Below are 27,513 nucleotides of genomic sequence, written 5' to 3'. Positions count from 1 at the left end.
AGTTTTTGGGCCTCTCTCTCGTGTTAGGGTTTCTACATTTGTTGGGCAGAAGAATTTGTTGGGCAGATCGAAGTTGCAGAAGAATTTGCTGGGCAGGTCGAAGTTGTAGAAGAGTTTGTTGGGCAGGTCGAAGTTGCAGAAGAGTTTGTTGGGCAGGTCAAAGTTCCAGAAGAATCTGTTGGGTATGTCGAAATTGCAGAAGATGTTGGAAAAGGTTTGACTTGGTCTTGGAGCGTCTTGGTCAAGGGTCACAAGTCCTGGAATTCGTCAATTGAAGTTCTATAAGAAGAGAAGAATTCTTGTGGGTTTTCCTCTCAGTTGGAGAGGTTTTCGCCCTGGTTCATCGCATACATCTTGTGTCCTATTTTCTCATTGATTTTATTGTCTGGTAGTTGTTTGATGATAAAGAACACTAATAATAATCAAGCGTAAGAAGAAGCTAATCAAGTTAAGTAAATCATCACAAGCAGTTATCAAAGTAAGAGAAATCAACTAATCTAGTTGCCCCTAGATTTCTCAACATGGTATCAGAGCGAAGGTGACAAGACAAGGAAAGGCAGCTTAAAGAAGGAAACTCAAGGGTCGAAGCACTAGAAAAGCATCTAAGAAGCATCAAGAAGTTCGATCAAAAAAGAAAAAGAAGCCTAATACCTAATGAAAAAAGAAGAAGGAGAAGCGAAGTATCTTAGATCTGTTTTTTGGCTATATTTCTCCACAGGTGTCAAGATTAGGGCATCATCTTGTAGTATAGAAAATTATGAAGTATAAGATACTCCAAGAGAGCCAAAGTTTTAGGGCAAAAGAAGTCTCCCTTGCAAGCCGAATAAATAAGAAGAAGATTCCAACTCAAGCGAAGGAAAAAGGAGAAAGATCCATCCATCTTCTAGTCACACATATGATCTAGGGTTTCTACAAAAGACGCTGAAATTGCAGTCCTGCAACAACAAGCCAAAATATGAAGTTGTAAGTTTGATAAGCGTGACCAAAAGGAACTAAGAAGTCTTCAAAAATCCTAGTTCATCCATAGAAGAACTACACACTAAAGCATCTAAAAGTCTCTACATACTAGAGAAGCAGTTAGAAGCATAATCATCATTATCAATGAATCAAGGTGACCTTCCTCTCGTTGAAGGATCACTTTTGAAAAAGGACATCTTCATCAAGAAGACATCTTCAATCATCATCAAAATCAAGAAGGCATCAAGCTGAAGATATTAACATCAAGGAGCATCTTCACTTGACAAGTAAGTATCTTCATATATATGTCTGAATCTGTTAAAATCACTTCATTTTACAAGGAAAGAAACAAACTGGTTGGGTCATCAAACTTTCTTGCATGGAAGAAGAGGACAAATTTGATCCTCATAGAGAATGAAGTCGTAGAACATGTTAAGGGTATAATCACTATACCTCCAAAGGAAGAAGCTCAAGCTCTAGCAAAGTATATGAAAGGGAAAGTAAGGGCTCAAAGGATTCTCATATAATCTATCAAGGATCCCCTCATACCCTATGTATCAAAGTTGGAGACATCAAAAGAAATATACGACAAACTTGTAGAATTATTCTCCGTAAGTAGTGCAGGAGAAGTGATCTCATTGAGACAAGAAATTTACAAGATGAAGATATCAAAAGAAGAAGGGATAACCTCATACTTTATGAGGGTGTCAAAAATTAGAGATCAACTACAAGAGTTGGGAGAAATAATGTTTGATAAGGAAATGACAACTATAGTGCTCAATGCACTACCAAAGGAATGGGGCAACTTTACATCATGCATCTATGGAAAGGAGGCTACCCCGTTCAATGAACTATGGTCATTGTGCAAAATTGAAGAAAGCAAACTAAAGGCAAAAAGTGATGTAGGAGCAAACGAACAAACACAAGCATTTGTTGCCATGGTGAAGAGAAAAGGAAAGTTTGGAAACTTTGGTCCTCAGAAAAGGAAGAAGAATATGGCGAAGGTTCAATGCTACGGATGTCAAGAATATGGGCATTTCAAGAGAGATTGTCCCAAACTCAAGAAAGACAACAAAAGAGGAAGGGAAGAAGCCCATATCACTAAAGAAGTGGAAGAAGTTGAAAAGAAGAAATCAAAGGAGGAAGTAAAAGATCTCTACTATGATTGAGATAATCTTCTTGTTAATTTTAGATAACAATGGTATGTTTATGCTTTAGCACTAATTACTTCAATGTTCCTTATCAGCGCAATGAAAATTTCCAATTATATCTAGTAGAAATCACATTAACTTAAACACATTGATAGTAAATGCAGATAGAACATAAAAACATGAGCAGAATACAAGCCAAGACAAGAGGACACAACATGTGGCGGATGCCAAGGACAAACCCCAATGTGGGGAAACCCTTTGATCAATTCTTCTTATTATTCTTCAATAGTTCAGCAGAGAGAGAGAGAGTACAAATATCATAATTACATGCCCAAAACAGTCCTGCCAAATCAGCAATCAATGCAACCTTAACAAGAAAGTCAACAGTGGTCAATGCTACTCCAAAAGGTCCTCCAAGTAGCTCGGTCAACAGTAGAAGAATGCAGCCTGCCAAGGGACTCAAAGTCAACCCAAAATCAACTCGATCAACCTAGTCAAAGTCTACTGTAATTCTGCGGTCAAACCAGAAATTCAACACTGGATTCAACTCGGTCAAACAGTTCCCAAACTCCTCGAAAATTGTGCCAAAGAATGCGGCCTACAGAAATCGAAATTCTGCCCACAAAACCGAAGTCAACGTTGGTCAAATACTTCAAGTCAGCAGTGGCCAACGCATGCCCTAATCTCTGAAATTTTTTGCCTTCAAAACTAGTTTAGAATTTTGTCCTCTTCCACACGTGCGACGCAGAGAGCCTCCAAGTTGTACGAACCAACCAAGAGAGGAGAGAGAAGATGATGTGATAAGTTGAGATGATGTCCAAATGAGAGAAGGATCACTTCTATTTATAACTTTGTTGAGGGTGAGGTGACACATCCATTAGGCCTCATGAGCCTACATTTCACTGAGGCCGACCTTGACAATTTGTCCATGAGAAAGAATAAATTCAAAATTCCATTTCTAGTTGTCCAAATGAGATGATCTTTATATCAAAATTAATCATCTCCATCATATGAGTTGTCCTAAGGTGGAAGTTGGCCCTAATTGCCAATTTTAACACTCCCTCTCAACTAGGGAGAATTCCACCTGCCAATCCATCTATCATCATGCCATCCTATACCATCCCTGTCATCACTACTCAGCTCTGCTTTGTTCTACTATGCTGAACCATGAAGTAATAATGAAAAAGAAGTGATCGAGAGTGAGTCATAAGATCATACCACTCTCCACTGACAAAACTCAGACCTTGATCCCAGATCAAGTTGTTGAACACCATGCATCCTAGTCATAGAGAGTACGGCAATACACAATGCGTCCATCGGTAGTTCTATGGTCCCTAACCACCTTTTCCCAACTCATTGGCCAGATGAGGGGTACTTCCCATGAGTCCCAGACTCTATGGGTAGGATGTGTGCCAGGGCATCAGCAGGAGAAGGTGAACCACTCATCCTGCTCATATGCCATAGGAGAAGGTGAACCACTCATCCTGCTCATATGCCATAGGAGAAGGTGAATCACTCATCCTATGCATATCTCAATCGTAGGGGAAGGTGAAACACTCACCCTACATACATGTGTCCAGGTAGGGGAAGGTGAACCACTCACCCTACACACATGTCAACCATAATGGGGTATCACAAGGGAAGGTGAACCACTCACCCTGTATCCAGCGCACCACTAGGGGAAGGTGAACCACTCACCCTATGGTTGCTCATAGCTCCAAGAAGTACCCCAAGCCCCTAGGATCCCCCAAAGCTCTGTGTCCAACTCATATGGGACCCTCATAGGAGGGTCGTTCCACGACTCCAAGACTCTCTGAAGGTCAAGAATTTGACCTCCCTAAAGGCTTCGTAAGAATGTCTGCGACCTGCTCATCTTTCCTAATGTGTTGAAGCCTAACTGCTCCTCGTTGTACCATATCCCAGATAAAGTGGTACATGATATCAGTGTTGCTTGCAGTGGTCGTGGAACATGGGATTCTCTGACAGGCGGATCCCACTCTAGTTGTCGCAAAAGATCACAGTGGTATCTAGCACGTGCTCAAATAGCTCACTGAAGAGCTTCCTCAACCAAACTGCTTCACAACAGGCCATACTCGCAGCGATGTATTCGACCTCGGTGGTGCTTAGTGCAATCGATTTCTTCTTCCTGCTCATCCAAGATATTGAAGCAAACCCGAAAGAGAAACAGCACCCAGACGTGCTCTTATGGTCCACCATATTGCCAGCCCAGTGAGCATCTGTATATCCATGTAGCCTCAAACTCCTGGCAATGTATCTCAATCCATAGTGGATTGTGCCCCGAAGATATCTCAAGAGATTCCTAGCAGCTATCCAATGAATTTGATGAGGCTCGACCATATATTCACTCAACGTATTCACAGCAAACCATATGTCAAGACGGAAGTTGACCAAAAACAACAGGGCCCCCACAAGTTGATGATACTCGGTAGGGTTTGCTAATTCAAGCCCAGCAGCACTTCCACATAGCTTCTTAAAGTTGAGTTCCATTAAGGTAGTCACGAACTTGCAGTCCACCATCCCACATCTCTCAAGTAGCTTCACAATGTATTTTCCTTGAGTAAGGAAAATCTCACTTTTGCCAAACCTCCGACCCTAGGAAATAATGCATCAGTCCTAGGTCCTTCACCTCGAACTCAGAAGCCAACTCCCTCTTGCATTGATGAACGAGAGGGTCATCACATATCAGAAAGAGATCATCCACATAAAGGACCACAATGAGAGGTCTGTCATTTTCAACCTTGAAGTATAGGTTTGAATCAACATCACTTCTTGTAAATCCCAGCTTCATAACATAGTTATCGATCCTCTCATACCAAGCCCTAAGGGCTTGCTTCAACCCATAGAGGGCTTTTCTCGACCTGCATACATGTGTCTCACGATCTTGAACCTCGAACCCCTCAGGTTGTTCCACATAGACTTCCTCATTAAGAGAACCATGCAAGAAGGAATTTTTGGCATCCATCTAGTGTAGGTTCCATCCTTGTGAGGTAGCAAAGGGCTATGATCGAACGGATGGTGATATATTACGCAACCGGTGCAAATATCTCATCATAGTAGACTCGAGCTAGAAATCTACCCTTGAATTTCTCAGTACTCCCATCAGCTCCATGTTTGATCTTGTAGAGCCATTTCGAAGTGACCACTGACTTGTCCTTGGGTCTAGGAACCACATCCCAAACACCATTCTTCATGATCGACTCATACTCCTGTTCATCGCATCTTTCCAAACTTCTTGCTTCACGACATCTTCGAATGTACTAGGCTCAGATTGTACAATGGTACTCATGGCAGCTAAATACCCTTGGTACCTATTGGACTTCTTGCTTTCATGAAATGCCCCCCTCGGTGCGATATGTTTCTTAGCATTTTCAAGAGTATCTTTGAGCCACAAAGGCCTTTTCCTTGAAGTAGAGGGCTCACTAGGAGGTGGATCAATGGGATCCATTGGTTCTTCAACATTGGGCATCGATTCATCAAATGGAGGTTCATCCTGCCTTTCTGCATCAACATCATCATTGCCCTTCCTAGGAATAGGAAGATCTCAAATATTTCTAAGAGCAGAATCTTCATCAAAAGTGACATCATGACTTAATTTCACTTCTCTTTGATCAGGCACATAGATTCTATATGCCTTTGAAGTTTCACTATAGCTCACAAACGTTCCTTTCTTCCCATATGCATCTAGTTTGTTTCTTTTCTCTTTCGATACATGAAAATATATGGGTCAACCAAAAATTCTAAAATGAGAAACATCAAGTTTTTTACCGAGGAAAACTTCTTCGGGTGTCTTGAGGTCCAAAGCTTGATGTGGGCATCGGTTTTGGACATACACAGCAGTGTTGGCAGCTTCTCCCCATAAGAACTTCGAAAGACCTTGATCATGAAGCATAGCATGGGTGGCTTCTATGATAGTACGATTCTTCCTTTCGGCAACACCATTTTGTTCAGGAGTATATGCAGTAGTGGTCTCCCTCTTAATGCCAGCTTCTCTACAATAGTCTTTGAATTCATTTGACTCATATTCGGTCCCATTATCGGTCCTCAATATTTTGATCTTCTTCCCTGTTTGATTCTCGACCAAGGCTTTGAAAGAGCAGAACCATTTGAACACTTCATCCTTCTTCTTTAAGAAATAGATCCATGTTTTGCGAGAGAAGTCATCCACAAAAATAGCATAGTACAAATATCCACCCAAAGATGTCACGGGCAACATACCTGATAGATCAGAATGGACCAATTGAAGAATATTGGTGGTTTGAGTCTCACTTGAGGGGAATGGCCCCTTTGTATGTTTTCCAGCTTCACATCCTTGACAAACACCTTCATAATTTAAGTTGAATTCAGGCATACCTATGACCATCTTACATCAAGTAAGGATTTGAAATGAAGGTGAGCAAATCTCTGGTGCCATAATTCGGATTGAAGAGAAGTATCACAAGTCATTGCTCCCAATGGACTTCCTCCAACTTGATAGAGACCTTCAACCCTGAATCCAAGAGTGAATGCATCTCTTGGGTTCTTTTTCCAAACACGAACCTTCCCATCAATGAATGTCACCTTGAAACCTTTATCTTCCATCGCAGAAATAGAGACCAAGTTCTTTTTCATATCAGGTACATATAGTACTTCTTGTAAGTGGAGGGTTTGACCTTGATTTAAGTGAAGAGTAATAGTCCCAATTCCTTTCACGGGATAAGTGGCATTATCCCCAAGTATAATCTCCATATTCGTCTTCTTTTCAACCAAGTTTGAGAGGGATTCCTTGTACCCAGTGAAGTGCCTTGAGGCACCACTATCAATCAACCAATCATCCAATGTATTCGAAAGAGAGGCGGTGGAGAGGGCATAAATAAGATAAAATTATTTTTGCTTTACAACATTGATTTCTTCATACCTAGAGTTTCTCGACTTCTTGGGAGGACGACCATTTCTATTTCGAGCAGCGGGAGCATTCCTCTTTCCTTTGTTATTGAACCTATTGTTCCTTTTATTACCATTGCCTTTGAAGTTGTTGTTATTGTTGTTATCATCTCTTGGAGTATCCTTCTTGTGAGGACACTCTCTAGCAAAGTGATCAAACTTGTTACAATTGAAGCATCTTCCTTTTCTTCCTTCTTTGAATCCCAGCTTGAACCTTTGTCCTTGATTCCTTGGACTAGTGTTGTTCCTTCTCTTAGAATGAGCCGAGAAGGCAGTAGGATTGTTTCCATTTGAGGGTTTGTCTCTTTCCATCATTCTTATTTCTTCTTGAGTGCATCTAGCCAACAATTCATCAAATCCCGAAATCCTATCATTGTTGAGGATGGTAGTGTTAAACACATCCCAATCTCTTGTAAGGCCACTAAGAGCAATAAGAGTAAGCTCCCTGTCACCAATGACTTCTCCCAATAGATAGAAGATCATTCTTGATCTCGGTAATCCTAATGAAGTAGGATTGGATGGATTCTCCTCTATCCATCTTGATGTCTTTCAACTTGTTCTTGAGAAAGAGAATTTGATTTGCATTATTTACTTTGAACATCCCAACCAGCTTGTCATACATCTCCTTAGATGTTTCCAAATCAGAAATAGGCAACCAAAGGCCTTATGAATAGAATCAACAATAATCTTCTTAGCTTTAACCTCATCTTTCTTGTTCTTTGTTTGTGCAGTTGTGGATGCATTTGAAGGAGGCTCTATTATTCTTCCCTTGACATATTCCATGGCATCATTCTCTTCCAAAGTCATCATCCATGCATGATAGTCGGATTTGTCCTTAAGCTTGTCATCGGATTTGAAGAAAGATGTGGTCATCATTGGGACTAGTTCCAAGACCTTGTCCAACAGCTTCCCTAGGTGATTTCTTTGCTTCACTCTTGCTTGGGCTTTGTCTTCACCTGAGCTCTAATACCATGTTAATTTTAGATAACATTGGTATGTTCTATGCTTTAGCACAAATTACTTCAATGTTCCTTATCAGCGCAATGACAATTTCCAATTATATCCAGTAGCAATCACATTAACTTAAACACATTGATAGTAAATGCAAATAGAACATAAAAACATGTGTAGCCGACAAGCCAAGACAAGAGGACACAAGATGTGGCAGATGCCAAGGACAAACCCCAATGTGGGGAAACCCTTTGATCAATTCTTCTTATTATTCTTCAATAGTTCAGCGAAGAGAGAGAGTACAAATATCATAATTACATGCCCAAAACAGTCTTGCCAAATCAGCAATCAAATCAGCAGTCAATGCAGCGCTAACCAGAAAGTCAATGGTGGTCAAAGATGCCACAAAAGGTCCTCCAAGTAGCTCGGTCAATAGCAGAAGAATGCGGCTTGCCAAGGGAGTCAAAGTCAACCCAAAATCAGCTCGATCAACCCAGTGAAAGTCTGCTATAATTAAGTACCTGATGTCTTAACTTGAAGTAAATCATAACTAAGTACTTAAAGGAACATTTGAGTAATATCACCTTAAGAATCACTCATTCATCTTGCATACCATTCTAAGCTAGTCTTGCATCTAATCGCTTACCTACAAGCATAATCTTGGTTGATAGAAATAATAGGACCACCTTTCTCAATTTCGCTTGAGGAACTTAGCACCTCTTTAATGATTAACATGGTGACCTTGCAATCGTCAAATCCACAGTCTCTGCAATGTCGGATGCATCGAGTGGTTAGAACACAAGGGGGAGGTATCGTTAATCAAGCCTCTCCTCGCTTCTCGTTGGCTTCTATCCCACAACCTGCTCTAGAGACTAGTTCCAAAATAGTTAAGAGGAAGGTTACACTTAGAATAGGCATCTAACTTAAAATCTTCATTAGGATGTTCATCTCTTGGAAGAAGCAAGTGGCTCGCTAAGAATACCGCCTTGGATGGGATTAACTATTTGGAAGAATGATGGTATGATGACAAAGGAATGCAGCATGTTGAGATGGTTGAAATACTCTCAATCAAGGAAAGGAAGTTGTTGAAGGAAGTCTAGATGACCAAAAGAAGAAAAGAGGTATGTATGCATATGTTTGATAAGTTAGGTCATGTCATCATACAGTTGCAGATAACTGGGATCGATACTCTACCTCATGAGTATGATCAAAAGAAAGGGTTCTCGTATGTTGAAGAGATGCATTGAAGGCATGGTTCACATATTGCCTAGATGAAATCAACATAATATGTCCTCATATGAAATATGAGGTGGTTGACAAAGATGAAGGAACTATGATTGGAAGTTCCTAGGAAGCAATATGTGAATAAAGAAAAGAAGAGATCGTGAAAGATGCAACTATGGTCACCTAGAAAAGGCAATCAACATCCAATGACTAGAAGAATTGGCCATGATATCTCCATGGAAAAGATATGAGGACATTGGGAGAGTTTGGAAAGAAAGAAGACCCTTGACAATTGAATATCTTGGATATGTGTCAATATTTATGCAGAATTGTTGATGTTGCAACAAGTAGATGTCATGATGAAGGGCCATCACAAAAGGTAGTTTCTAATGTTCATTTTTTTTTAACAATATATGGATGGGCTAATACAAGGCTACTGAAAGAGGGTTGTAGATGTCGCCTACAACTAGGCCCTCATGTGGTTGGATGAAAGATCGAAAAGGAAACATGACTTGGAAGAGGTAGCAGTATGACGAAAAGCCAGATGTGGACTAGAATATCACTTTCTGATAAAGAGAAGGATGACATGACTAACATGGTTCGTGAAGGAAAGTGATGGATGGTCGATGCCCTATGAACAAATGAAGGCTCCATAAAGATAAAGACAAAAATTCATGGCATCAGATGGAGGAGCTATACAAGCAGCTAAAGGTCCCATGATCTCCACCAAAGAAAAGATAGTTGTTGCTGGAAACAGCTCCCTAGGTAAGAGGAAGCCTGGAAGCAAGTTTCTGGATAAGAAGGAACTTGGAAGCAACTCCCGAGCTAAGAGGGAGCTTGAACAAATCCCTAGTTAAGAGGGAGCTTGGGTACGTTCCTTTTATAGGGATAGGCACATTCCTTCATAGGAATGGATATCTCCTCCCTGGTTGAGAGAGAGATAAGCACATCACTCTTCTCTTCACTTGGGAAGAAAGGATGGAGGATTGGGTAAGCATCTGGCATCTGATACTCTTTGAGGATGTGGTAGGGCATCCAAGATAAGAGTAGTTATAAAGGACTGATATTCTTCGAGGACTGAGAATCCAAGATAAGAATGGTCCTAGAAGGACATACCTTGTGAACACCCGGGTGGGGTATGCTCATTGAGAGACAATGATGATGGTGTTTATAAATCATTGGTCTCGCCAGCATTGTGCTCTGATCTTGTGGAGAGATAGAGTTGTTAGTCAAGGCCTTGCTATGTGACAATGCTGGATGATATGATGTTATACAAATGGGCTACCAATCCGACTCTTCTTATGAGAATTCTTCAGATTGAGAATGTCCAAGTATCTTGTATAGATTATGAATACTGTTGAGAAATCCAAGGAGGTGGCAGTTAATCGGTTTCTCTTATTATGACATTATCTTGTGATGTTTTCATTATTATTATTTGTTCTTTCGATTTATCTTTCCTTATCATCAAGACTAATGCCAAACAACAAATAGAAGAGGACACAAGATGTAGGCACGTTGCTAGGGAAAAATCCCACTCTAGGGGGAAACCTAGTCAAAATTCTTCCTTCAGTAGATTCAAGATGAGGCAACCAAGACCCTTACAATTTAGACTCGAGACTACCTCCATCCATCAAGTCAACCTTGTCATTCTATAGTTCTATAGCTCCTGTAGAAATCATTCTTCTTCACACTTTGATCCTTGCAGTGGCACTAAACTTGTATCTTATCACTGTGATAACAATATGATAGCACCGAGGTACTAAAGAACAAAGACTTTATCACTGTGATAACATCGAGACATTCATTGTGGTAGCAATGTGATAGCTCTGAGAAACATCATTGTAATATCACCGAAATGTGATCATTGTAATAGCACTGAGACTAAGGTAGCAGCGAAACTGTGAGACTAAGATAGCACCATGTCATTGTGATCTATCATCGAAGTTGTGGTTACTGTGGAAGCACCGAACTGTAACCTCTTTCCCTTATCCGAGCTCCTATAATAATTCTGAAAACTTGTCTCTAAAATGCCTTGTCTGGATTTTCTGTGATCACCGAAAACCTCTCTGAAATGCAAGTTTTGAACTATCCTCTTCAGTGAAGTCCCTATACACATATATATAGTAGTTTGTCCATCTTTAATGAGCTGACATGAATATATGAAGAGTTGTGTCATTGTATTAGGCCGACATGTGATCTTTTGAGGGAGGTTGACTTCATGAGGGAGGCTGACTTCATGAGGGTTCTTTTTGAGGCCGACAACAAGGATACCTTGATGGATGGAGGAGTTTTCAAACAAAATTGACTTAGACAATAACCTAAAGCCTACAATGGAGGCTTGACCTAAGACAATTGACCTAAGCATGAAACTCATGCTTTAATAAGTCAATTAAATTAATAATAAATAATTATTTTGACAAATATTACATTTTGACTCAAATACAATTATGAAGACTTAACCTAGTTACATTCTTCAACACTCCCTCTTAACTAGGGAGGTATTCATATTTACATATAATCATACAGGTACATGGAAGATCTCAAAACACATCATCTAATGAAGAAATTTAGGCACCGGAATACCATGGACTAGATTCTTAACCAGGGAAATCTATCCATTGGTCTCTCAACAATTTAGGCACTATAATGCCATGGACTAGACTCCTAACCAGGGCAATCTATCTAGGTGGGACTAAGATGGACTCAAGCTTTCAACCTCTCTAAGTACCATCAAGCTTACTTGCTAACCATCAACCCAGAGATCCAGGTGTGTGTCAGAGCTCAATGACCAACACCACCCTTCCAACTTCGGGACCTAGACATCAACACAAAGTGTCGGCCAGATGTCCTCCCAAGCAATGCTTCACTCACAAAGCCTCAACACTCCTTGATCCAGCAAATCAAGGACAACAAATCTCTCCCAATCAAACTGATCGGTAACCAACATGCTATCAAAACCTTCGAGATATTTACCTGTACAAACACAACCCCAATCAATAATATACTTTCACATGTACATAATCAAATACAAACCTTCGGGGTCTTCCAGACAACTTGATGTTGCTTCTCAACTTTTCATAGTAGGACTTAGATCATTTCCAATGAATCTTAACAGAAGATTCCTCAACCATGCAGCTTCCTTTCCTATTTCTCATGTAGCAACATATTTCATAAATCGATCCGGCTTCTCTTCAAAAAAATACATTCTCCAAGTTCCTTCTCTCACTCATGGCCTTCACTAAAACTTACGGTTGTTAGTCCTGGTCTAGTGCATGACACATGAAGTAGAGAATCATATCTGTCACTCCTTAAACAGAGAGGACCTAATTATTCTTGTACAAGGAATATTCTCAACTATCCTCTTATCCTAGGGAGATTTCATCCAGACTCCCTCTTAACTTAGGGAGTTCTACTTCTTTACGACATTGGAGAATATTTTATGGCTTCCATCCTTCAGAATCATTCATATATCATGCTTATCAAATCAACTTTACTTACGATCATCTTCACCAACTTGAAGATGATGTACCTGCACAACTTAGATAGCAAGTGCAACCAAAATTATAGAAGCATGAAGTTAGCCATATCAAAATCTTATAATAACGGAAGCATTAGACTTTACAAATATAATCAACGACAGACTATACTTCAATACTTCAACTTCTTGCCTAGGTTTAGTTACAAACCCTAAATCACATTCATAGCTCATCAAGATATCAAACTCATTATATCTAGGGTTTCAATATTCTTTTAATGACATGACACAATCTTTCATATAGCAAACCCTAGAAACAAATCAGATTAAGGCATCTAACAATTTTCAAATTTCATATGTTAAATTTCCTACTAGGATTGCAAACCCTAGATTTTATACATGAGCTCTAACAGTCAAAACCAATCATAGCTTAATCAACATCATGACTAGCTTCTACTAGTGTTTGATGTAAACCCTAGATTTCAAATTCTCAACAATTACTATATAGATTCATAGATTCCAAATTGTTATACATAATAGAGAATTTAACTACTACTAGGGTTTAGCTACAAAACCCTTGATTTCCCAAACAACATCATCCTAGAATATCAAACTTAGACAAGGGCTTAGATTAAACCCTAAGACTTGTGACCAACAATAATTAGTCCAACACACATATCTAGGAATTCATAATCAATTATAAGCATAACATATGTCAGACAACATTAATACATAAGGCATATATCGACCTAGACCAGGCTAGGGATTTAACCAATGGACACATACCTAGGGTTTCATTCCTAGGATCTTTCATAAAGAAGGTTTTTCTTATAGACCCAACCCTAAATATCTAGGGTTTCAACTCACAACATAGCAAACCCTACTTTACCATAACTTCAAAGTTCAGGATTTTAGACAACACCAGTCAACCCCAACAAGTTAGGATTTTCATGATCATAACCAAAACCCCAAACATGACATCATCAACAAAAACTTCAAATAGCATTTCCCAATGACCCACAAGTAGTTTTAGGGTTTCAAACATTAACATTAGCATACCCTTAAGCTAAGGTTTTCCAGAGAACCTGTCTAGGGTTCTATAAGAAAAATAAAGGATATAAGGAGGGTAGATTTATCAAGTGATGAATTACCCAAAACAAGAATCATTATGATTCCAGAAAACTAGACATAACGATGTTAGTAATGTGATGCAAATTACAAAAATAAGATGAACGCACTTTAAAGAGAAATTTTTAAGGTGTATGGTTTAAGACATACCTGGAGTTGTTTCTTAACTGACCTTGGAAGGATACCTTTAAGTGGCTTCCATGATCTTTTATACCTGTAATGCATACTAAAAAGCAAAAGATGTGATCCCAAGAACGTGATTTAATTTCTCAAGTTAGATTTTCTACATAGCCATGGAGGAATGAATTCTATGAATAGTTATTTATTCTTTTAATCAAGGACTTTTGCTTGGAATCCTAGATTACTTGTGAATCCTAGAGGGAGAGGATTAAGGTTCTAACATGTTATCTAGAGAGTACTTCTTAATCCTAGACTAGTTATAAACAGGGATTATATGAACCATTAGAGATAACAGAAATCTAAAAGCTTATAAATATACATACCTTGTGTTCATGTACCTCTGATTTGATAGCTTGATGGAAGAGCGTCTTGACAATACTTACTTGATTTCTTTTTCCTTAGGCCAACCTTCAAATAGTTTTTAAATAAATTCCTTTTGCCTTAGCAAATCCTCCTTTCGTCACCTTCAATTTCATATATGCATGACTAGTGTTTAGGGCTTCTATAATCTCAGAGTATGTTGAATAGGCTTTTAGACTTGTGATAATTCAGTCCATTGTTTCTTCAACGAGTGGAAGAATGTACTATTTCGACCTTCAACATATCAATGACCATAGCAATGCTTTCTTATATCAGTGCCTCAAACATACATCACTGAGCCCGAATTTTTCCTTTATGACATGACTGTGACTAACACCGAACTTCATATTGAACTTGCTACACAACTGTTGATTCGAATTTTTCTCCTTTGTAGTATGCCAAAACCCTGTCATATGATTTTACCAATCCTCATACAAATTGATCTGAACTTGTCACCTTGAGGAATACTAGAATCCTTCTTCTTCTACAAGGTGTCTTTAACATGGTGAATGAACTAGCTCACAGTAATTTGTTGTCCATCCTGTCAAGATACCTCAGAATATTAGCCCAAAAATGTCGTTGGGATCTTGATCTTGATGCAAACAAATCCTTTCACTGAGAATACTTCAAAGATCTATAAGTGATCTTCAAACTGCCTTTGACCTTGACCATAGCTCTGATACCATGTTGAGAAATCTAAGGAGGTGGCAGTTAATCGATTTCTCTTATTATGACATTATCTTGTGATGTTTTCGTTATTATTATTTGTTCTTTCAATTTATCTTTTCTTATCGTCAAGACTAATGCCAAACAACAAGTAGAAGAGGACACAAGATGTAGGCTCGTTGTCAAGGCAAAACCCCACTCTAGGGGAAACCCAGTGAAAATTCTTCTTTTAGTAGATTCAAGATGAGACGACCAAGACCCTTGCAACTTAGACTCGAGACTACCTCCATCCATCAAGTCAACCTTGTCATTCTTCAGTTCTATAGCTCCTGTAGCAGTCATTCTTCTTCACACTTTGATCCTTGCAATGGCACTGAACTTGTATCTTATCACTGTGATAACAATATGATAGCACCGAGATACTAGAGAACCAAGACTTCATCACTGTGATAACATCAAGGCATTCATTGTGGTAGCAATGTGATAGCACCAAGATACATCATTGTAATATCACCGAAATGTGATCACTGTAATAGCCCCGACACTAAGATAGCACTGAAACTATGAGACTGAGATAGCACCATGTCACTATGATCTATCACCGAACTTGTGGTTATTGTAGAAGCACCGAACTGTGATATCACTGAACTGTAATCTCTTTCCCTTATCCGAGCTCCTGTAATAACTCTGAAAACTAGTCTCTGAAATGCCTTGTCCGAATTTTCTGTGATCACCGAAAACCTCTCTGAAATGCAAGCTCTAAACTATCCTCTTGAGCGAAGTCCCTATACACATATATGTAGTTGTTTGTCCATCTTTAATGAGCCGACATTAATATATGAAGAGTTGTGTCATTGTATTAGGCCGACATGTGATCTTTTGAGGGAGGCCGACTTCATGAGGGTTCTTTTTTAGGCCGACAGTAAGGAGACCTTGATGGATGGAGGAGTCTTCAAACAAAATTGACTTAGACAATAACCTAAAGCCTACAATGGAGGCTTGACCTAAGGCAATTGACCTAAGCATGAAACCCGTGCTTTAATAAGTCAATTAAATTAATAATAAAAAATTCTTTTGACAAATATTACATTTTGACTCAAATACAATTATGAAGACCGAACCCAGTTACATTCTTCAACAAATACCTCCCTAATTAAGAGGGAGTGTTGAAATATGTAACCAGGTTTGGTCTTTATAATGACATATGTAATAATGATTTTATGTATTTAATGAAAAGAGAAAAGTAAATTTATTATTGTTCTTCTTGAGGCATGGGTTTCATGCTCAAGAGAAATTTATTTTTAAGTCAAGCACCCATTGAGTGCTTCTAAGGCTTGTTATTTAGCCTACAAGTCAATTAAGTCATTGTCATGTATTGAAGACCCATTTGGGCATGTTACATATTGTAAAAAGAATTTATTTGAGTCAAAATAGAGTCAAAAGACCCTCCAAGACCTTATCATGATGCAAAGATCAAGTCGGCCTACATGAAGGGACAATTCGGCCTAAAGATAGCAATTTGTACCCCTCACAAGCCTATAAATAAGAAGGAACTCGACCTCATTTGGAGAATCATTCAAACAAGATCGATCTTCTCAAGATAGAAGTTGGAAAAGGACGAAAAAGGAGAAGAACTAGATCGAAGTTTTTGGGCCTCTCTCTCTCTCGTGTTAGAGCTTCTACATTTGTTGGGCAGAAGAATTTCCTGAGCAGAAGAATTTCCTGAACAAAAGAATCACTGGGAAGAAGAATTCTCTAGGCAGGTCGAAATTGCAGAAGAATTTGCTAGGCAAGTCGAAGTTGAAGAAGAGTTTGATGGGCAGGTCAAAGTCGCAGAAGAATTTGCTGGGCAGGTCAAAGTTCTAGAAGAATATGATGGGTAAGTCGAAATTGCAGAAGTTGTTAGAAGCAAGGTTTGACTTGGTCTTGAAGGGTCTTGGTCAAGGGTCATAGGTCTAGGAATTCATCAATTGAAGTTCTATAAGAAGAGAATAATTCTTGTGGGTTTTCCTCTCATTTGGAGAGGTTTTGGCCTTGGCTGATCGCCTACATCTTGTGTCCTATTGTCTCATTGATTTTATTGTTTGGTTGTTGTTTGATAATAAAGAATACTAATAATAATCAAGTGTAAGAAGAAGCTAATCAAGTTAAGTAAAAATTCATCACAAACAGTTATCAAAATAAGAGAAATCACCTAATCTAGCTGCCCCTAGATTTCTCAACACTTTTTACACTACATTGAATTACAAAATATAATTACTTTTCAAAAAGAGAATTACCATTAGAAAATATTCTTGAAGAACTTCTCACACAATCACACTGAACTTGTTCAGAAGCTATATCTCAGATATAATTCTCAACACATATTTCAACTGTTTACTAGAAACTAGGACGAAGAATAATTAATCTTTTACAATATTACCCAGGTGAAGAATTCTAACAAACTGCTGGTTGTGTGTTTGTTTCACAAACTATGTTTCCTGGAAGTTTGTTGGATAAGTTTTATCTAGCATATTCCAAGAGCATCTACACCTATGGAGGTACATGGAAATTATCAGCAATCACTAACTCAATACTGGATAATGAGTTGGTGTACAAACAGTTGGTGGGCAGGTTGATATATCTTATAATAACAACAGAGCTGAGTCTTGTAGTCAGCTATATTTTGATATTTGAGAGAGCTCCAAAGCCTATACATTGGACTGCAACCATGAAGGTTTTGAAGTATGCACAGAGAACTTTGGAGTACGTTATCTTGCATGGTAGAGGGGAGGATTTCAAGTGGATAGATTTCACAAAATCCAATTGGACTGATTTGGTTGAAAACCAAAAAGAACTACCAGCTATGTTTTCTCTCTTGGTGCAGGTGCTGTTACTTGGTGGAGTAAGAGTACCAAGCACTGATACTCTCATTTTCTGAAGCTGAATACAGGGCACCAATAATACAACCTGTGAGGCAGTGAAGTTGCAGAGAATACCTGTTGGTTCATAAAAAGAAAAAGCTAGCATAAATGCACTTTATTGTGATAACCAGAGTGTGTTGAAGTAAGCAATAAATCCAGTCTTACATGAGAGGACGAAGCAAGTGGAGGTTCATCATCATTATATTCAACTTGTGAACAAAGGAGAAATAGATCTGAATATTGTGATAGAGTATGTAGTATAATGGTCATATTATACTGGACATTATGTCATAATACTTTTGACTCTCACGTTTTTTATCAAATAAAGTGACCTAAGATATTAATTAAGTCCCATTTGTTATTAGTTATGTAATGTTGATTTCCCCCAATGTTTGTTTCTCTAGCAAGAAATGTTGCTTTTGTATCTCATCCACATTGACAAAGAAGATTGCTCTTCTATCTGCAAATCTTTGTATCATTGTGCGTGCATATTTGATAGGATATGCAGTCTCTAATCTCTAATTCTTAATCCATGTCACATACTTCCCACCGTAAGACAGGGCTCATTGTGAATGTCCACACAGCACAAAGTTTTGACTGTTGCTAAATAAAAACTTAAAAGACAGCAATAGCTACAAGTGGTGGGATACTGTTAGAGAAAATGCATTCAAGATAATAGATATTGAAGCCTATGAACCATAGATGGAATCAATGAATAAATTCTTCAAAAATCAAACTACCTTTTAGATCTAGGTGAATTTTCCAGTCCTGCTACAAAACAAGCCATGCAACGAATTCCATTCCCGCACATCTGCATTAATTAAAAAAACACATAATAATGTAGAAGCAATCCACACCTAGAAGTAGAAATAAGTTCATCAAGAGTAAGACGAACATCTTTGCAAAAATTCATTTTCATTTTCAAAATCTAACTCTATTCAATTTGTAGATGCAAAAAAACTTTGTTGTATTCAATTGACTGGGAATTTACATAATTTGTCTCCTAGTACTGCAACAAAATATACACTACAAAATTAGTTTTAATTTACATGGGAAATAACAAAGAGACGACATACACAAGAACTAATAGAGAACCCTTCTAAAACAAAGCAACACACCAGAAGAAGTAACAATGTCTCTTGAATGTGGAATGCAAGAATAAAATATTCAAAAACTCCACTTTAGTTCAGAGAGAATGAACCTCATAACAGCCACTTAGGCCAATGTCGATGCAGTACAGTACATGCATTCTATTTGATATATGTTAGTTTACAGTCCCTTATCCAAGCAGTTGCACTTATTAGCAGTCAACAAACTATTACTTAGGTCAAAAGAAGAAATGAATTTGTGGTCACCTTACTCTGGAATTATCACAAAAGATGATACAATCTATTAAGAAAAAAATCTGTTAGGAGGGCATGATCAGCAGATATTATTTCCTCCTACACAGTTAAACTTCAAAAATGATTCTTATCATATTCTTCAATGGTTTGCAAACTGCAGACTTAATTTCTCTCAAAGGTACGTGTGTGTGAGGTAATGTGAGTGTAGATGAAGTCCCACCAGATCATGACTTATTAGAGCACTAAAACACTACTAGTTAAAATCTCCACATTTCTTTTGGTAGATAAACGCCTTTATATGACGGCGAGAGTACTTAAACTCCGATAGATAATACAAATTGACAGGCACACTATTGTAACTTAATGTCTTGATGGGTATTGAACTCCAGTCCCCACAAGCACTTATGATTTACCATTTAACTACAACCCACCTAACAGAACACCTACATGGCTATTCAGTAATTTATTGTCAATATTTTATATTATGCAGCCCTTCTTGCTGCTACATAGTCAACTTAACATGAGAATAGACCTCTCACTTCCTTTGCCTATTATCGATGCAACTGGCATCCAGCATTTTATACCCATACAAGGAAAACTTAACGTACTGCACCACTTACCATGTAGAGGAGGTAAAAAGTCCACAAAGGTACCAAAAAGAAATGTGACTGATTTTTGGCACAAAAGCCGAAAGGTTTCACCTATGAATATTGTATATTGGACAAATCTGTCCATGCATCCCTCTGATTGAACTTTTCATTGGGACATCCCAATTAAGTGAAACATCATTTGTAATGTCCGCAAATTTTGGATTACCTGGCGAGGTTGTTAGGAGGGTTTTTCCAAAGCTTGTGTTAGCCTAGTCATAGGAGCAGGATTACTCCATTGGTGGGCCTAGAGGATTTTAGAGGAGTTTATGGGTCCGACTGGGATCGCTTACCATATTTCATCATCGGGATCAATTCCGCATGGTTTGCTCTTGGTTTCGTTGTGTTCCAACGATTTCCATAAAATGGCGTTAATAATAGGCATATTTTAATTATTTATGCTTAAAGTGTCCAGCTTAGTCATGTCCATGCCAATAGACAATTTTCTTAAGCTCGAAAGAAAATATTTACGATCATCCATCACTACAACAGAGATTTGGCATTTGACCATCCTTTTAGACCGCTTTTATATACGAACAAAATTAACATTGGTCATCTAGGGAGACTTTCAGAGTCATTATTGGATAAAACTTTGGCACACCACAAAAAAATGTGTTGCGATTTGTAAGGGTTCTAACAAAGAATTAGTAGGCAAGGGTGAGGAGAGTAAACATACAGGAGCGACAAGCCACCGGCCACTAACATATTGAGGACTCAACCGACGTTGGATGCATGTATGAACATGACCATACGAATATGTAAAATTTAAAGGAAAAAAATCACTTCGTAAAGTAACTTTAATAAACAATAAAGTTACCTTTATAATAATTTTTTTATAATGTTACTTAAAAAAAATTATAAAAATAATAAAAATATAGTTAATTAATTAATTAAATATATATAATAAAATAATATTAAAAAATAAAAATAAATAATGTTGAAATTTCTAAATCTGACACATTAGAAATCCCTACTGCATTATCTGGATTATTTCACCTACTTGTTTATTCCATTGACAAGTTATTTATATGTATAAATACTAAAAATAAACACAAATGCAGCCTTAACTCATATACAGATCATCAACTAAAATACTGGACAAACACACAAGGGACACCATTATTTTTGGACAACGCGGCCCCAGAAAAACCCAATGCGGGAAAACCAGTGCAACAATTCTGAGGGTTTTATTATTATGCAGATTTCTCGAGTATAACTAGGGTTCCGAACTGGCTCACCCAACAAAGATTTTTACACGACAGTAATACCTCTTCTCAAAGACAGATATTCAGCTTCTCAGCACTAGTCTGACCCACAAAAATCCTTTCGTTGCTTCACCAAGGCTCTGCATCAGCCCTGCTAGCCTCTGCGTAGTTCCTGAACCCTCTATGTCAACCTTCTACCTCTCTGCATCAGTTCTCTGACCTTCTGTGTCACCCACGCAGGCCCCTCAGCCTCTGCGCGGTCTCTAGCTGCCTCTGCGTGGCTCCTGTTGCCTCTGCGTAGCTCTGGCTGCCTCTGCGTTAGCCTCTTCAGTCATTGCGTTGACGCTCAGGCACTATCTCTGCCTTTCTGCTATGTACTCACTAGCCTCACTGCAACAGATCACTTGTTCGAATTTTCTCAGCAAACCCCGCTCTAGAAAATCGAACTCACTAATCAATCCTGGTGTATCTCCAACTGACCCTCAAGCCTCCTCTTATACTTTTCCTTTTGAGTCTTCAACGGCCGAGATTAAGTCTCTAATCAACGGCTAAGATTAGGTTTGGCTTGATCCATGTCATTTAGAACATTCTCACCCAGTTTTATATTAATACCCATTAATATTTTAATTTTCCTAAGTTTAGACTTAGGAACCCCATTAAAAATATTAATTATTTTAATATCTCTCTCCAACCGGGTGGAATTTCCCCAAACCATTTATGGATCTTGGATATCTCATGTGCTTTCGCCTCTCCACCAATTTTCATGGCTAGAGCACATCCAATGCTACCACAAATCAACACTCCCTCTTAGCGAGAAATGTGCTCTAGTAATGCTCCACCATTGAACATCACACTGATCCTTTCGCACCGATACCCGTGCTAACGCTTGGCCTGCTGCCCAACATCCACTGCACTGTTGCTTCATGTACTGCTGCCCATGACCCTGCCACTGCCACTACTACATCTGTACTACAGCTCCCTCTGAACATGCTGCCCACAGCACTGCCACTGCTAACTACAACTCAGTTACCGAGAAGTAAGTAACTGATCTACCCAAATTTTGACATCCTTGTCAGTTCGGAAGCCTCCTGATGCTGAAGCTACCTCTGTTGTTATCCTGTGCTCCCTCTGCTGCCTTTGTGCTATTACAAACACCTTTATGCCTCTCGCACTGTTGCAACCTCCTTTGTGCCTTTTGCACTGCTGAAAACACCTCTGCGCCTCTCGCATTGCTGCAACCCCCACTGCGCTGCTACAGACCCTTGCACTCTAGCACTGCCTTGTCGCTTCATCGCATCTTTCTTCTACCGACATCTGTCATCCTGCTACTGTCACTTGAGCTCCCGTAGTCAGATATGATCCAAGAGTTTGGGTACCTCAAGGATTTTGCCCCTCATCTTCTGTAGTTCTCCTAACTACAACTCGATGTCACCCCACCTCTTCTCTAGAGGTGCATGAGCACTCATGGCACAGTCGTCATCAGTCTCAACTTCTTTCTCCGCCTTAGCCGGCGCTGCCTTGGAATCAGAATCCTTTTCCTTGTTCTTCTTCCTATGACACCGAGTTGCATAATGACCCAGCTCGCCAAAATGGAAGCACTTCACCTTGGAGATGTCCTTCTTCTTCATCTTCCGTTGATGTCCCGCAAATGCCAGAGCCGCATCCTCCTCCTCCGTTAAAATTGGCAACTAGGGCCAAACTCCATGTGGGTCGTCTTATTTATGGCAGCTGATATTTTTATTGAATACCTCTCATCGAGAGGTGTAGGATTGACCTAAAGATCATCCGATTCCGATAAGTATTCATGGAGTTATGAATTTCTTTGCGTGATAAGACTAATTGTCAAGTCGGCCAGCAACTTATGTAGGCTCAAGAAGCCCAAAGGTCATGTCTATTCAACCTCTATGTTTTAGTATAAATATAGAGGACTTGAAGCTATGTTGCAAGAAATGTGGTATAGAGGTCCGTTTCCGTACGGAAACGAGTACGAAACGTGGAAACGCGTTTGGTACAGCGGTGAAACATGTTTCTGGCCGTACTGCCACGTTTCCCGAAACGGAAACGTGGCCAGTACGGCCGGAAACGCATTTCAGGGCCATACGACCCACGTTTCCTCATTAACTTGTGTTTTTTTTAATTTTTTTTTTAATTTACTTTTAGGGTATGTTAGTGACTTCTTGTTGCTTCTAGATGCGTGTCTAAAGTTATAAAAGTGAATTTTTGCCCTAGTGTTGATATGCAGTTCATGGTAATGTTAAATTCTTAAAGTAAAAGTGATATTCTCCTTTATTTTTCATTTTCATCCTTTTACTTAAATTTTTAACATTACCATGAAATGACTCAGGATGTTTGAGAGTGGTTTCGCCCTCATTGGATTTCATATGGAGAAAGTAGAATTTTAGATCTCACTCAAAATCCAGCAGACTTATTTGTTTTTCAGGATTTCAGGATTGGAGGGATTGTAATGTTTCCATTGGATTTTATCATGTACTAGGGTATGGAACTTGTATTTAATCAAGAGAACCAAACCCTCTATGCAGGGGAAATTCCCAATAATCAAGATCATGTAGGGTACTAGGGTATGAAACGTGTATTTAATCAAGAGCACTAAGGTCGTTCGACTATGTAGGAGGAGACTACCAATACAACAGTGGTCCTTCTAAAGAATGGGATGTGGATGCAGAAAATCCTGATTTGGATCTCTCTCTTGCAGCCTTATAGTCTTTATTGTACTTGCAGCCTCATATATTAATATAAATAAAGGCTAATCTTGAGATTTGGATATATAATAAAGGTTGCTTTTGGATATTCCGATATTTTTATTTTCATTATGTGATCATTCATGAGTAAATATGATGTAAATTAAATCTTAATGTTTAAGTGTAATAAATTATAATGTATCATTTATGCTTTATGATTGCACATATATATATTTAAATATTTTCAATATATATATATATATATATATATATATATATATATATATATATATATATATATTCGCGTTTCCCCGTTTCCAAAATTTGGGGAGGTCGCATTTCGTATCGCTTCCCGTTTCGGAAACTCGTACTCGTTTCCCCGTTTCGTGCAACTTAGACTTGAAGCCATTTTAGAACAGACATACACTCTTAATATGATCTCCTCTCCATGTCTTGGGTTTTTGGAGAGAAACTAAAGAATACGTTGGATGCCCTAGCTGCAAATGATATTCAACGCAGATATGAAGACCTATTTACACGTTGGTCATACGTTGTTCATGCAGAGATATATACGCTGCTCATGGAGACATATATACGCAAGTAATGGTGACAGTTACACGCAGTTCAACGCAATCATGGTAACATCTTAACGCTGTTCATGAGGCACTTATACGCTGTCATAAAGGGGAGCCGCAGTCAAGGCATGAAGTTGTATTAAGGAGCCGCAGTAAGCCGCAGTCAGTCAAGGGAGGAGCCACAGTGAACCGCACTGAGCCACAGTCATAAAGAGGGAAGTCGCACTAAGCCGTAGTCATAAAGAGGGAAGCCGCAGGAGCCACAGTCACAAAGAAAGGAGCCGCAGTAGGGTTTGACTGCACCTAGTTTGGGTTGAAGGTGCAGTCACAAACTCATGGAGCAGTGGATGGTGTCACCGCAGTGACTTGGAGTCTCGACATTCTCGCATAAAGAATGGCAACAAAGAATGGTTGTAGTATGGGCATGTCATCTCAACATTCTCTCCTAGCATACTACAGTCTCGGCATACCAATCATGGAGAAGATCTAGATGATATCATTATAACAGTCTCGGTGATAAGTACAATGGCTCAAGCACTTGTGGTTAAATAGAAGTACAGTAATATGAAACCTCAGTGAGAACTGTAACTTGTTGTCTCTCAATGGGTATCATGATCCTAGAGACAATCCTAGCATAAGAAGGAACGTTACCATGGTCTTAGTGGACTTATCTCTCAATAGTCCCTGTACATATATGATGAAAAGAAGCTCAGAACCCTCATTGTATCGGAATAAGATTCCACTGTTGCAATCACAATTTAGTTAAAGTGCAGTAATGGAGATCAAACTTTCAGGTAGATCTCATAGATATGATAAAGAAGCAACAGTGAGGATCTCAGTGATGATATAATAGCTTCAATGGTGCAGCAATGAGGATGACCTCAACAGCAACAGAAAGGAGGATTGATATCTTGGTCTTGGAGAGGCACAGCGTGTATGGTACAGCAAATGGACGAAAGGCAGCACTCTGATAGGTGAAGGAGTCACCTTAGAGAATCAGTTGAAGCAATATGTCTTCAATTGATCTCATGCGATATCAAAAGTCAAAATATTGACTCGTGTTGTAAATGTACTATCTCTCTCACTTTCTCTGCTGAACTCTGAAGAACATAAAAGAAGAATTGATCAAGGGTTTCCCCACATTGGGGTTTGTCCCTGGTTGGCGCCACATCTTGTGTCCTCTTGTCTTGGCTTGTCTTCTGCGATTTACATTTATGTTCTATCTGCAGTTTACCTTAATGCTGATGTGATTGCTAACTGCGAAAATTTAAATAAATTGCTCTAGCATAGAACATACCTAAACTTAACATCCTCTTTCTTGATTCGACCTCCTTTGCTGCTACTCCCTGCCTTGGTCAACCGTCTGATCTCTTCTTGGCGAAGAGTTGCCCACATTTCTTCCCATCTTGGAAGAGTAGCTCTGCCTAAAATTCCTTGGACAAATGTCTCCCACTCCTCGGAGACTGCATTCAGGGCGGTCCTCACCATGAACTCTTGATCCAGCGTGGCCCCTATGGAAGTAAGTTGGTCCCAAATCTCCTGCAATCTGAGGAGGTATATATCTGTCTATTCCCCCTTCTACATCTGATACGACCGCAGTTGATTCTCTAATAGCATCTTACGCTGCACGGAAGTGCCTTGATACAATGTCGTCAAAGTATCCCACATCTCCTTTGCGTGTTCTTTTCAGCAATATGTGGTACGACATGATCCTTGACCCCATCAAGGATTATGTACTTTGCCCTCAACATTACATCCTCATACTTCTCATTATCAGCTGGGTCGACTGGGCTAGCCACGGTTCTCAAGGCGAAGCCCTTGATGCGATGTCTATCCAACACTGACAGGATCCTAGTCTTCCAAATGACAAAGTTGAAAGCCCTGTCCAACCTGTCCTAATCCCTCAATCCATTCACTACCATCTCCGCTCTTCTTCTGGACTCCCTTTGAGTTTCGACTTCCCTCCTAGAAATCTCCCTCTGATTCCTGATTTCCCTGTTGGAAATATTCCCGCCAACTGTCGATCCACTCTTCTCAGATATTCTTTGCAATTGCAACTCGAATCTGGATTTCTTGGCTAGAAATCCGTCAAGGCAGCGACTCCCTCTACCTTGGTTTTGTCCCGTTAGGTACTGCTCTGCTCTGACAGAAACATCACCCCACCAGCTTCCCAATCACAATCTGCCCACAACTCTCTAGTCCCCGGCAACTGAAGAAACTGAACCTTCCAACTCTGCGCAATCATGGCAAAGGTTGAATCGCTCATCTGGCCAACTGCGTCAAGCCTACCTGGCTGAGTAGGATGGCGTGGCTCTTCGTGAGTCTCTTCTGCCTCTCTATGCCTCTGCGCTAGCACTCTCTCTAGCTTGAAATGATGACGCAAGCCCTCTGCGTCACTCCTTCTCTGTTGTCTTCTGCTTAGGAGCAGCTCTGTCTCTCGGGACAGCTACTACTGCTGCAAATTTCTGATATCTGTTGGTGCCTTCAATTTTCATGTGATCTGCAATACTCTGATACCATGTTGAAATTTCTAAATCTGACACGTTAGAAATCCCTACTGCATTATCTAGTTTATTTCACCTACTTCTTTATTCGATTAACAAGTTATTTATACATATAAATATTGAAAATAAACGCAAATGCAGCGTTCACTCATACACAGATCATCAACTGAAATACTGGACAAACACACAAGGGACACCATTATTTTTGGACAACACGTCCCCGAAAAAACCCAATGCAGGAAAATCGGTGCAGCAGTTCTGAGGGTTTTATTATTATGCAGATTTGTTGAGTACAACTAGGATGCCAAACTGGCTCACCCAACAGAGGTTTTTACATGACAGTAATACCTCTTCTCGGAGACAGATATTCAACTTCTCAGCACTAGTCTGCCCCACGAAAATCCTTCTGGCACTTCTCCAAGGCTCTGCATCAGCCCTGCTAGCCTCTGCGTAGCTCTTGAACCCTCTGTGTCAGCCTTCTGCCTCTTTGCGTCAGCGCTCTAGCCTTCTACGTCACCCACGGAGGCCCCTCAGTCTATGTGCAGTCTCTAGCTGCCTCTGTGTGGCTCCTGTTGCCTCTGCATAGCTCTGGCTGCCTCTGCAT

The 27,513-nt window shown here is 39.4% G+C and overlaps 1 protein-coding gene across 1 annotated transcript in view; it reads right to left on the bottom strand.

Annotated features, from left to right (window-relative positions):
* Positions 1–27,513, bottom strand: part of LOC149141575 (diaminopimelate epimerase family protein) — a 253,730-nt gene that overhangs the window by 107,473 nt on the left and 118,744 nt on the right. The window contains exon 4 of the mRNA XM_089448256.1: positions 18,677–18,747. Within this exon, the coding sequence (XP_089304382.1) occupies positions 18,677–18,747 (71 nt within the window). The remainder of the gene's footprint in view (positions 1–18,676; positions 18,748–27,513) is intronic.

This window comes from Pinus tabuliformis, chromosome X (genome assembly GCF_031772625.1).
Source record: "Pinus tabuliformis cultivar Carrire ecotype Pingquan chromosome X, CPIR1, whole genome shotgun sequence".
NCBI lineage: Eukaryota > Viridiplantae > Streptophyta > Pinopsida > Pinales > Pinaceae > Pinus > Pinus tabuliformis.
This window is presented reverse-complemented; position numbering and strand designations above follow the sequence as displayed.